General features: G+C 37.4%; 1 protein-coding gene across 2 annotated transcripts in view; it reads left to right on the top strand.

The window, feature by feature from the left end:
- The window catches only part of ITGB8 (integrin subunit beta 8), an 80572-nt gene extending 69352 nt beyond the window's left edge, over positions 1–11220 (top strand). The window contains exons 10-14 of one of the 2 annotated variants that reach the window (XM_023216012.1): positions 2036–2441; positions 4960–5185; positions 6077–6186; positions 10039–10202; positions 10299–11220. In XM_023216012.1, the coding sequence (XP_023071780.1) occupies positions 2036–2441; positions 4960–5185; positions 6077–6186; positions 10039–10202; positions 10299–10421 (1029 nt within the window). In that variant the 3' untranslated portion in view covers positions 10422–11220. The remainder of the gene's footprint in view (positions 1–2035; positions 2442–4959; positions 5186–6076; positions 6187–10038; positions 10203–10298) is intronic. The other variant, XM_023216013.1, reaches the window with a different exon arrangement.
- Positions 11221–13920: the final 2700 nt, after the last annotated feature.

Genomic DNA, 13920 nt, shown 5'->3' with positions numbered 1-13920 from the left:
AAGAGTAACACAAAGAAACATACTCTTTAAGGGAGTCTTTGTTGGGTGAAGTGATTTTGAGTGAGTCATTTATGTCATGAGGCATTGTCTCATTTTTAAATGAATGACTTGGACTACAAGATTTCCAACCCCTTTTCCTCTGAAGTTCTATGATGATTAATTACGTAATGTCATGCTACAGAAAAAAAGAAAATGTTATTGAAAGTGATAGAAGATTCTAAAAATGAATAAAAGAGAATCCTGTCTTCTCTTTAGTTAGAATATGTTTTTCTATCTTAGGAATTTTAGAGCTGTATATTTTAAATTAATTATTGAAAGTCTCTAATTCTGTGGTTTCTTCTATGATCACTCCATGGATTTTGTTCAAAGGATATCATATTTTGCAAAATACACTTTGGCTTTTCATTAAAACTACAGAGAAAACTTTTTACTAGCAAATATAGCACTAAGTTACTTTATGAAAAAACTGTTACTGTCTTAGAAATAGTTATTTCCTTCAAAATCTCATTTTGGAAGAATGGTTTTTCTTACCTGTTACATTGTTTTTTTCTTTTCATTTGCTTACATGCCATCTTTCTTTCACTTTCAATTGAGTGGTATAAATAGTTTAACTCTCAGGAATAGTCATATGGCCTCTTAGTTATAGAAACCCCAGAGTATGATCTACTGTTAGAGATGGCAGTGGCCACATTAACTTACGTATCTGTTAAGCCTCAGCATTCTCAAAGACAAAAGCATTTTAAGTATAACACCAACTGTGTTGATTTTAATATTACGGAACAAATTCTAGTGTTTCATGTATATATAAGCCAAATTTAGATACTTTATATTTTTGTATCATAGACACATATTCCAACCAAAAAGCTCAGCACAAATTAATTTTAAATTGTAATGGATCTCAATCCAACATTAAATAAATATACCTTATTTACCAAAGTACCTAAAGATGGTAAGGTGAACTAACAAATATAAATAGACATATTAAATCAATTGTGTTGTGCAAAAAGAAGAAATAGAGAAAAAGAAAACATTTGACCAGTTCCTGCCAGCCCAGCTCCTTAGTTCTGGGCTATCTTCTTCCACTGAGACAAACAGATGACCTGTGCTGAGGTCTTAAGATTTGAGAATGAGAGTCCTAAACAATTTTCTTTCGGGTAACATCACAGAAAGCCACATATTTTCCTCCACTGAAACCCTGTATAAACTAAAATTTAACTCTGAAACTTTACTTGGGCTCCTAGAAAATAGGAACAAAATTAAAATTGTTCATTTGAACATCTTATCTCAGGGTTTTTAAAATCTTTTATTTATTTATTTATTTACGAGACGGAGTTTCGCTGTGTCACTCAGGCTGTAGTGCAGTGGTGTGATCTTGGCTCACTGCAATCCAAGTGATTCTCCTGCCTCAGCCTCCCTCCAAGTAGCTGGGACTACAGGTTCATGCCACCACACTCAGCTAATTTTTGAATTTTTAGCAGAGATGGGGTTTCACCATGTTGGCCAGGCCAATCTCGAACTTCTGACCTCGGGTGATCCAACTGCCTCGACCTCCCAAAGTGCTGGGATTACAGGCGTGAGCCACCGCGCCAGGCCTCATCTCAGGGTTTTAAACCAGTAGAGCAGAAGCCCTTTACTTTGGTTTATGTGATCTATCTCTAGTGTCAAATATTCAATACCCCACATTTTAATGGCTGAATTTAGAAAATGGTCTATTCTTTCTCATGTTTGCTAAGAAATTAATCATCAGTGATGGGGTAGGCACTTCAAAAAGGCTTGCACTCAAGTCTATTTAATGGTGCAATATAGGGATTAGCAGTCATTATATTCTTTAACTCTCAAGCTCATTAATTGGAGAATAAATGACATTAAAAAGAGATGTTGCATGTATATGAAAGAGATTACATGTGTTTATTTTACAAATATTTTTACTTTCTCTAAGATGGTTTCTTATCAATTCAGTTATTAACAGATATAATATTAGTAATAAAAATAATTAAGGTATGTAAATATGTTTCCTTTTTCCTCCTAAATTTAGGTTCTTTTCAATGTAACAGTTACAATGAAAAAATGTGATGTCACAGGAGGAAAAAACTATGCAATAATCAAACCTATTGGTTTTAATGAAACCACTAAAATTCATATACACAGAAAGTGCAGCTGTCAGTGTGAGGACAACAGAGGACCTAAAGGAAAGTGTGTAGATGAAACTTTTCTAGATTCCAAGTGTTTCCAGTGTGATGAGAATAAATGTCATTTTGATGAAGATCAGTTTTCTTCTGAGAGTTGCAAGTCACACAAGGATCAACCTGTTTGCAGTGGTCGAGGAGTTTGCGTTTGTGGGAAATGTTCTTGTCACAAAATTAAGCTTGGAAAAGTGTATGGAAAATACTGTGAAAAGGATGACTTTTCTTGTCCATATCACCATGGAAATCTGTGTGCTGGTGAGTATAAATATATACAGGCAGCTTTTACTTGTCACTATTACACCAGCATAGATGTTAAAGTATCTTTAAATCACATCTTTACAAATTAGCAAAATTGAATCTGAATTTGTTATTCAAAGTTTCATCGTCCATGAAATTAGGGCATGGCAACAGATTTATAGTATGTGATTTTGATATTTATATTTTAACCTATTTTATACAGGAAATGCTTCAAAATAAAAACCTAAAATTAATTGTTATTCTCATGCTTTCCTTAATCTTGGAAAGAAATATACCAGAAAAGGAAATGCTGATGATATCTGACACATTTTCTGGAAGAATCAGAGTATTCTTCTAGAAGGATCTGATTCATTCTGGTAAATGGTCACTCCCTCCAACTTGTACATAGGATTTTATTTCTGTCAGAATGATGGGGAGTGAGGTATAAGAGTATATTTTTCATTCATATGAAAATCTTTAATGCATTATTATAAATGGTATTCTAAGCTGGCAGTAATTTAAGCCTCTCCAGTTTATTTTGGGCCACCACCAGCAACAAAACTGCCAAAGGACAGCATTCTTCAAGAAAATACTGCCTTCCTAAGTAATCTAAAAGATTCGTCCTTGAGGCCACACACAGACCAAATTTTAAACATAAAATAAATTAAAATAAAAATACCAAGATTACTCTTGGGCTATTCAATTTACTGCCACCTACAGGTTAGATTCCAGAAAATATAATCAACATTTGCAAACTAAAACAAAATACTGTTTTTAAGTCAATTAAATAAATGACCTGTCATCTGAGTTCTGTGATAATTTTCCTGTGACAATATGCTAAATTTACTCATTGAGAAAAACATCCTTTTAGTATCTGCATTTTAGTTAATAAACATTTGTTAAATTATTGATGAATGGAAACATGTCATCATAAGCATATGGGATGTAACAAACCTATAAAAAATAAATGGTGCAATCTAGTCTAAGCTGAAAATTTGGCCTGTATCACCTACATGTGCAGTGGAAATTGTCTTTTTTTCTATAACATACATAGAATATTTTAATATACAAACATGTATTCAACTGTAACTGACATCGTGGGTAGGATGGATTATAGATGACTTTAGAATGAACCAGCAGTTGTCTACCATATTTTACAGGAAGGAAAAATATTATTTTACAGTGAAGAGAAAGAATTTTCTGAAGTCACGTCCCACAACTGTCAGTCTCTCAAGAGAGTTTCAAATACATTTGAGTATTTGTCCCAGTCTCTGCAGTAAAATATCTAGTGTACTAGCTTTTCTATATGAGTATGATACTACTGACCCACAAGCAGTTGAAAATCTGCTTTGAATTGTTTCTGTGTAAGTGCAGACTGTAACTGACATGTACTTTCTCCACTAGTCTCCTTTGGGAATAAAAACACATGTTCACAGGCCTGCTGGCCAGGATTCAGCATAAGCTTGCACAGCACACAGGGCTTGACCGACATTTGTCTGGCCTGGACTTCATTAGTTTTACACTTAGCAAATTGAGCTGGTCCTACAGTAGAATCTGTGGAACAATTATCCTATGAGGTGCTCAGCAGTAAAAGAAGAGAGAGAGGGAGCTAAGAAAGGAAAGGAAGGGAGAGTGATAGAAGGAAGGAAGGGAGGAAAGGAAGGAGAAAGGAAAGGAGGCAGGGAGGGCGAGAGGGAGAAAAGAGGAAGGTTGGTTTGTGGCTAGATAAGCTTCAGAATTCCTATATAATCATGTGAAATGCACCCCCTTTTGACAATTTCTAGTGCACACTGGCATATTAAGTTTTGGACACTTTCTCTGTCTAAAATCCATTTAACTCTGTGTAACTGTGTTTTCTTCACCCCACATGCATAAATGTCCCCGCACCACACACACACCATCTTTCTTTCTTTTTTTTATTTACCATCTAAGAACAGCTCACAGGATAGAGGAGGATCTGCCCTGCTAACTTACTAAATAATGCACTGAGGATGTGAAAGCATTTGTTCAACTTCCCAAGAGATCTGATCTTTAAACATGGCATTAGCAGTACTGAAGCACTAGAAAGGTTTACCTCACAGTCCTGTAAAGTTATCCTAGGCCTTCAGCAACATCAGAAGACTGAGAGAATAGGTGATGGAAGCCATTAATCAAATACCTGTATTTTTTCTAACTTCAAGTCAGGGAGTTAACATTACTTCAGCCTTTGCAGTTTCTTGATAATGTGTGTGGTTTTAATGTAAAACTGAATATGCAATGACATTCAAGTAGTCTGGCAGCCACTAAGCAGGGGTGCCCTTCATGCTTGTTAGCAGAGTGCATTAGCATGGGGAGATTATCTACAGTAGAACAGCTTTGAAAACAGATCCTCCTAAATCCAACACTGTTTATGTCAGACCAACAAAAAAGTGATGCTGTTTCCATTCATTGGACTGTCAGTGCGTTTCCATGGAGATGATACAGGAATCCATGGTTGAAAACTCTTTACAAAGTCAGTGATCCAGATAACATAGGTCCTGCGGTGTCTTCCTCACAGGGCATGGAGAGTGTGAAGCAGGCAGATGCCAGTGCTTCAGTGGCTGGGAGGGAGATCGCTGCCAGTGCCCTTCAGCAGCAGCCCAGCACTGTGTCAATTCAAAGGGCCAAGTGTGCAGTGGAAGAGGCACGTGTGTGTGTGGAAGGTGTGAGTGCACCGATCCCAGGAGCATCGGCCGCTTCTGTGAACACTGCCCCACCTGTCATACGGCCTGCAAGGAAAACTGGTATGATTTCTCTGATTCCAAACACACACAAAGAATAGCTACTTTTGTCCTTTTTTGTTCTGACTTCCTTAATCTTAAACGTTGCCGGATACATTGTGACCAGCACGCTAAAAAAGAATTAAATGAGAAATGCTATGAATTAGAAGACTTAAATTCAAATCTTTGACTCCTGGATAGCTGTGGAAGCATTGGAATAAATATGGACACTCACTACCTTAGCTTTTTGGAAATTAGAGGTTGCCTGCTGCCCAGCATACTATTTAGTAATAGAGTGATCTAGGACAAGTTGTTACCATTTTCTGTGCCTCAGTTTCCTGATATCAAAAGTGAGGATAGTAATAATACCTTGCTATATTTCTGTGAAAGAATCAAATGATTCATATAAAAAAACTCACCTTTGTACTTGATGCATGGCAATCATAGAATGTTAGCTGTTACTGCTATGTTTTATTTTTAATATTTTAATGATAAAGAACAATGGTGTCCGTGACACACCCTAGAAATAAGTGATCTATAAATGAAAGGTGATATGTTACATGAAGGCAACATTACTCTTTTGTGCCAATAAATATTTCAGTAACAATTTGAGATCTGCACAAAGACTACTAATCTAAACATCACTGTAACTTCCAGTTTGTTTTATTCAGCATTTTAAACCATTGACTTTCTCAGATTAGTAGCTCAAGTAAGTTTTTTAGAATTATGCATGGTAATTTATTTAAATCATTTGGAAATGCAATCCTTCAATGTAATGATGGTGTAATTTCTAATGAACACAATCAAAATTGATTTGTTTCTGCATTGTTATTGTGTTTTGTTTTCTTGTGGAAAATATTATAGTCTACCACCTTTTTAAAGAATAAATATTTTCACTTCTGTTTCCCCTTGCAGCAATTGTGTGCAATGCCTTCACCCTCACAATTTGTCTCAGGCTATACTTGATCAGTGCAAAACCTCATGTGCTCTCGTGGAACAACAGCATTATGTCGACCAAACTTCAGGTAGGCCAAAGCTTAATAATCAAAGCACAGAATAGTGTCTGTGGAGGATGATCTTCCCCCAGAAGACCCATAAGTAACCATGCTAAAGAAAGGACCGGGCCGGGTGTGGTGGCTCACATCTTTAGTCCCAGCACTTTGGGAGGCCAAGGCTGGTGGATCACCTGAGGTCAGGAGTTCGAGACCAGCCTGGCCAACATGGTGAAACCCCATCTATACTAAAAATACAAAATCAGTCGGGTGGTTGGCGCCTGTAATCCCAGCTACTCAGGAGGCTTAGGCAGGAGAATCGCTTGAATCCGGGAGGTGGAGGTTGCAGCGAGCTGAGATCGTGCTGTTGCACTGCAGCCTGGGCAACAAGAGCGAAACCCTGTTTAAAAAAACAAAAAGAGAGAGAGAGGACTGAGGGCTTTATTTTTAAATTTTGAATTAAATTTTAAAAAAACATTGCTTTATTCTTTATAACAATAATAAATATGTGTTTATGTGTAGTCTTCTACCTTAGATACTTCCTTCATGTTCACTGGCTCATTTAATGTCATACAACTCTTTGAGATTGGTATAATCTCCATTTTACAGATGGGGAAACTGAGGTTCAGGGAAATTTTTGTATGAGGGCTGCTATCTCTTAACTAGTAATGTTAAGATACATGTGTTAGACCAAGATCTTCAAACTAAAAGTTCCATACCCTTTTCATTATGTCACCTTTATGATCATTCATCCTTAAGCTATATTTTTATCAAAATGAAAAGCACCAGGAAGGAATGGCACTTTTCAAGTTACGTGTTTTGTAAAAGCAGATCATTTTTACTTAGAATTTTTTGGCTTCACCTGAAACATGAAAGCAAATATTGATTAGGCATGATGAAGTTCAGAACTTGAAGCAAGTTTGAATTATGAAGGAAAATTATGGCTCGGCAGACTTCATCTCTTAGTGAAATGAGTCTATATGGGGAACTCATATTTCTGGTTCACTGAGAACTTGACAGCCAATTTATTTGGATGCCTTTCCATGGAAGTACATTGCATGGGAATTCAGCTGTGTAGATGAGACGGGAAACCTAACCACTCAGCCACACCATAGCAAGCACACTCAGTGGTTACAGGGTACCATCTTTGGGAGATTTAAAAAACTGAATCATAAACTTGTTATATTGTATACATTAACATGTGCAGTTTTTGTATATCAATGATATTTAATAAAGCTGTTTAAAAAAAAAAAAAACAAGAAAAGCAAAACAAAACAAAACAAAAAGTTATTTAGAACCCAGAACCCTACTTTGCACAGGGGTAAGGTGTGGACCTCCACATGCATTAGAAACTAACCTTGAAATTATATCTTTATTAAAACATTCCTATTGCAACTATTATTTCAAGTCTCTCCAACCTGTAAGAAAAACTCCAGCTCTTAGAGAGACTGCACAAAAGAATAAACTTTCTCTAGAGTGTTGTTTCCTTTTTCCCTCACATCCACACTGATCTTAGCCCATAATGAACTTGGCTCTGAAAAGAGCCCCATGTGCTGCCAGCTGGAGCTGCAGCAATCACCCCAGAAAGCCAAGTGCCTTTCTAATAAATAAGGCCTTACTATCAACATGTCATTTATTATGTTAAGTAAACACTAGTTTGACTTAAGTGTTGTTACAAAAAGTATTCCCTTAAAGCTCCTTAGGAAAAGTCCTGGCCTGACCTAAACTAAGGAAAGTATAGGCTAGGCATGAATGTTTGACCACTCATAGCATTTAAATATGCATGCAGATTTGAGCTCCGAAAATGCCCTCTGTTCTAACCTATTAGAAATATTTCCAAAATGTGTCAGTAGCTAGGGGCCGCCCCTCCCCTTCACAACTATTGTGCAAGGAGAGGGAAAGGGCATTTGTTAGGCACCTCTATTATCTATCCACTCAGTCGCACTTAAAGGCTGTTCTTTCAGTCTCTCTGGCTGAGCTCCCACCAGGCGAGAAGCCACTAAGTGGAATCAAGCCAGGCGCCCCCTCTGAGGATCTGCCTTAGCTGATTGAGTAGTCCTAAATCAACCAAAGGAAATGACAATCTGTCAGAATAGAAGGCATGTGTGTTATGAACCCGAAGTCACTGTGGAAGCCTCAAAAGACACCACCTTTGAGCAGAATATTTTGGATTCTCTCTCTGTGAGACCTGTAGCAACAGGGACCTAAACTGTCATTTGGTGTTTCCATTCCAATTGTAGCACTGGGATAGCCTTTGACCTTTCTTTCAAAGTACCTTATCACACACACACACACACACACACACACACACACACACACACACACCCCAATAGGCTTAATTAAGTCTTTTCGCTTGAGAGGAACCCTTTCCCTTATCACCGAGCTTGGCCTTATTCAAAAACAAGCTTAGTCCTCACTGGAAATTCAGACCCAAATCAGCCAGGATTGGTTGGGAGGTGCACTATGCTAAGCCTTGGCAGGTCATCACCCTAGTGGCCCTCTCAGGGAGACCTTGGAACTTTGGATGAGGTCCCCAAACCTTGGAGAATGGGTGGGGGCACACAGGCCTCTTTAGCCACAAAGTAATTTTATTAATCTGGGGCAGCTGGTGAGTTAGTTCTATGGAATACTTGGTTATTGTGTAACCATATTCCTCTTAGATTAGGGTAATGCCTCTGGCAACAACAGAGTCTGTAGACTTTTAAGCGCCAGATCTTTGGCAATGAGGGTGTGCCAAAGATCTGGTGCTAAAACGAGATCTAGCATGTCCCTCCTCTTAACACAACATTTCTTTTTCCAGCTAGTAATTATTTGTCCTAAGTATTATTTGTTCTTAAAATACACAGTGCATTTTTAGAGGCAAATGGAATAGGTGTAGTTAACGACAAGTAAAAAGTAAATTAATCAAAAATGAAGAATGATATTTTCATGTTATCCCAAATTGGACACTCCTATTTCCTGGAGAAGCCATGTATCATAATAATGAAAATTTACACTTCAGGCCGGGCGCGGTGGCTCAAGCCTGTAATCCCAGCACTTTGGGAGGCCGAGACGGGCGGATCACGAGGTCAGGAGATGGAGACCATCCTGGCTAACAGGGTGAAACCCCGTCTCTACTAAAAAATACAAAAAACTAGCCGGGCGAGGTGGCGGGCGCCTGTAGTCCCAGCTACTCCAGAGGCTGAGGCAGGAGAATGGCGTAAACCTGGGAGGCGGAGCTTGCAGTGAGCTGAGATCTGGCCACTGCACTCCAGCCTGGGCGACAGAACGAGACTCCGTCTCAAAAAAAAAAAAAAAAGAAAGAAAAAAAAAAGAAAATTTACACTTCAATTTCTGAAGAAATATTTATTTACCTATTAGAGTAGTTTTGATTTTAGTTTCTGCAGATGTTTACTTTATTTTCCATTACTGGCGTGGAACAAATGAAGATGAAGCATAACAAGAGAAACATATCCTAAGGCCCAGAATGGCTCAATAATTTTTTGAAATCCTATTTTCCATTTAGTGATCAACCGTACACACCACAAAAACTATTCCTCTTTCTGTCTTGGATAAAATTATGCTTGGTTATGGGACATGGACATATTCCAGTTAATACAATTAAAGAATCAAGCTGCAAAGGAATAATATGATTGAATACCTTAATCGTGGCTATTCTCCAAAGGAGGGTTGTCTATTGAAAATATTTTCATAATAAACGTGCAAGAAAAATTAGAGAGCTTACTGTTTCTGAATCAAAGGTAATTTCAATCCCCTGATTTGAAAATGTAGATTTGCAAATATCTTTGGCACTATTAATTGAGGCGTGAACATCATTTACGTGATAGATTCTTTTGATTTACTTATTCCAATTTTTAATCCATTTATTTGTTTGCTTCATTACAGAATGTTTCTCCAGCCCAAGCTACTTGAGAATATTTTTCATCATTTTCATAGTTACATTCTTGATTGGGTTGCTTAAAGTCCTTATCATTAGACAGGTGATACTACAATGGAATAGTAACAAAATTAAGTCCTCGTCAGATTACAGAGTGTCAGCCTCAAAAAAGGTCAGTGAATTCTAAAAAAGAATTGCTAACAGTATGTTATTGCCTAGTTACAATATTTAGGCCCTTAGTTAATAATAATATTTCTTCTCCATTAAGGATAAGTTGATTCTGCAAAGTGTTTGCACAAGAGCAGTAACCTACAGACGTGAGAAGCCTGAAGAAATAAAAATGGATATCAGCAAATTAAATGCTCATGAAACTTTCAGGTGCAACTTCTAAAAAAAGATTTTTAAATACTTAATGGGAAACTGGAATTCTTAATAATTGCTCCTAAAGATTATAATTTTAAAAGTCACAGGAGGAGACAAATTGCTCACGGTCATGCCAGTTGCTGGTTGTACACTCGAACGAAGACTGACAAGCATCCTCATCATGACGTGACTCACATAGCTGCTGACTTTTTCAGAGAAAAATGTGTCTTACTACTGTTTGAGACTAGTGTCATTGTAGCACTTTACTGTAATATATAACTTATTTAGATCAGCATAGAATGTAGATCCTCTGAAGAGCACTGATTACACTTTACAGGTACCTGTTATCCCTGCGCTTCCCAGAGAGAACAATGCTGTGAGAGAGTTTAGCATTGTGTCACTACAAGGGTACAGTAATCCCTGCACTGGACATGCGAGTAAAAAAATAATCTGGCAAGTATATTCTAAGGTTGCCAAACACTTCAACAGCTGGTGGTTGAATAGACAAGAACAGCCAGATGAGTAAATGATTCGTGTTTCATTCTTTCAAGAGGTGAACAGATAAAACCTTAATCTTAAAAGATTATTGCTTTTTAAAGTATGTAGTTTTATGCATGTGTTTTTATGGTTTGCTTCTTTTTACAAGATGGATACTAATTCCAGCATTCTCTCCTCTTTGCCTTTGTGTTTTGTTTTCTTTTTTACAGGATAAGTTTATATATGTCACAGATGACTGGATTAATTAAGTGCTAAGTTACTACTGCCATAAAAAACTAATAATACAATGTCACTTTATCAGAATACTGGTTTTAAAAGCTGAATGTTAATAGGGGACACTGTAAAGTACCATCAAAATCTGAATAGCTTCATTGTGCACAGGTGTGGAGTTTTGTATCTTCTTACCTGGTAAACTGGAGGGATTGTTTGGCCATTTCATTTATCTGATCATTAATTCACAAGATATTTAGAAATCCTGCCTCAAGCAAAGTACCACGTTTTGAATGTTTTCTTAGATTTTGATTGCAAGTAGATACCAGCATTTTTTAAATGAAAAGCTATATTATCTTTTCTCTTCAAGGCAGCCTAAGGATGTTCTCTCCTGGAACCACTCCAACCCTTCTTGCCAGAATCCATAAAAGTACAAAATTGGAGGAGAATAGATGATATCTTAGAAATAAGCTATTTTTTTTTTTTTTGAGACAGAGTTTCACTCTTGTCACCCAGGCTGGAGTGCAATGGCATGATCAGGGCTCACTGCAACCTCTGCCTCCCAGGTTCAAGCAATTCTCCTGCCTCAGCCTCCTGAGTAGCCAGGATTACAGGCATCCACAACCATGCCCAGATAATTTTTGTGTTTTTAGTAGAGATGGGGTTTTGCCATGTTGGACAGGTTGATCTCAAACTCCTGACCTCAGGTGATCTACCCTCATCGGCCTCCCAGAGTGTTGGGATTACAGGCATGAGCCACCATGCCAGGCTGCTAATTCTCCTTTTTAGTGAGTTGGGGAACTGAACCTCAGAAAACTTAAATGATTGCTCAAAAAACACTCAAGTGATCAAGTGGCCACATTGGAAAGGAGTTTCTATCTTCTCATTGCCAGGCCAGTGTTCATTGCACAATATCATGCTACCTCTTGAATCTTTAAAATATTCAATTGGCAAATGTTTTTCAATGTGATTTACTCAAGTCTTAAGTGTATAAGGAAAGTTCAAAGCAAAATAGAAAAGAATAACTCAAACTGAATTGTCCATAATCAGCTTCCAGTCTTTCATGCTAGTCAACTTCTTCTTCTTCTTTTTTTTTTTTTTTTTTTTGAGACGGAGTCACGCTCTGTCGCCCAGGCTGGAGTGCAGTGGCGGGATCTCAGCTCACTGCAAGCTCCGCCTCCCGGGTTCACGCCATTCTCCCGCCTCAGCTTCCTGAGTAGCTGGGACCACAGGCACCCGCCACCTCACCCGGCTAGTTTTTTTTTGTTTTTTGGTTTTTTTTTTGTTAGTAGAGACGGGGTTTCACCAGGTTAGCCAGGATGGTCTGGATCTCCTGACCTTGTGATCCACCCGTCTCGGCCTCCCAAAGTGCTGGGATTACAGGCTTGAGCCACCGCGCCCGGACCTAGTCAACTTCTTAAGAGACTGAAGCATGGCGCACCTACAAGGGAATTCCTTCATACCATAGCCTATATGAACAGTGTTCCCTGGAGTTCTCCAGTGCTCAGCTTGAGACCTTGATACATGGGCCATGAGCCTTGTCTTCCCCAGTGGAAATTTCTTTACACTTACCTTATCCCTATGGACTTAGTCTGATTTTATTGGCTAGCAGTCTAACAGTCCTGTGTGGATACACAGTTTTGCCCATGACAACAAAGGAATCTATTTAAAATATCTTTTTATAGTTAACTTCCAAGATTTGCTGTCTTCCAGCACTTGAGTTAAAGTACTGGATATTGCAATTTGATGAAGACTAACCCCATCTCATATTCTACCCTAAAGAGAACTGAAAAACCTATAATAAGTTGTTCTGGGGCCAATAAACACAGCAGCTCTATTACATGTCCTCTACAGCCAAGCAATTTCAATGCTAACTTGAATTGCACTTCCTTCCTCAAACGAGAGATTAACATAGTTCAGTACTGTGAGTCACTTGTATAGGAAACCTTTGATCACTAAAAATAATGTAAAAATTGGATTTAGTATATATATAACATTTAGTATATATATAACACATAACATTCTTCTTAAAAAGGAAAATGGATGGATGCCTGACAACCCTCCAAAAGAAAAAATGTAAGATAGCCATTAATTAAGATGATGACAATTTTTGAAACAAACATTATGATGTTTATGAACAATAAACACATTCCCATATGGAATGAATTATCTAAAAGAGTATAACAAAATGAAATCCTTAAAAATCAAGGGTTTATATTTTTTTACACCCTCACTTGTTTGCACTAACTTTATAGTGGACCAAGGCTGTTACCATAGGAAGGGACAAGCTTCCATGTAGGCAACTCACTGTTAGACGATGATTGTGGTTATGCTTGCAAAGTCTTGTGCTTACCTTTTTTGTTTTTTACTTAAAAAGCTAATTGTTTAAAGATTGTAGGGCTTATATTTTACTTGAATAATTGATATCTTCCTGTGTAATGCTTTGTGAGATGAGAATTAATATTTGACTAGTTAGAATTAATTAAATGGTAAGGGAACACAGGGTACTCTTAGGTTAAATAATTTATGTAAATAGAGTCTATTTTCAACTAATGTGGCCACAGGAGCCTTTTGAGATTCATTGATATTAAACACAATTAATGAAATTTTAAATCGTTAACAGAATTGAGAACTTGAACAACACTTTTAGTACTGCAGCATTTTTGTGTCCTAAAGTATGTAATGATTTATAAATGTGCCGTACATACACTACAACATAACATTTGCTTTGTTATGCATTTTATTTCTCTAGGGACACCACTGCCCTGCAGTGCACATGTATTTATAAACATTTGTTATATTTTTGGAAACTTGCTAAT

Source organism: Piliocolobus tephrosceles, chromosome 8, assembly GCF_002776525.5.
Source record: "Piliocolobus tephrosceles isolate RC106 chromosome 8, ASM277652v3, whole genome shotgun sequence".
Classification (NCBI taxonomy): Eukaryota; Metazoa; Chordata; class Mammalia; order Primates; family Cercopithecidae; genus Piliocolobus; species Piliocolobus tephrosceles.
Note: the sequence above shows the minus strand (reverse complement) of the source record. Positions and strands in the feature narration are given on the sequence as shown.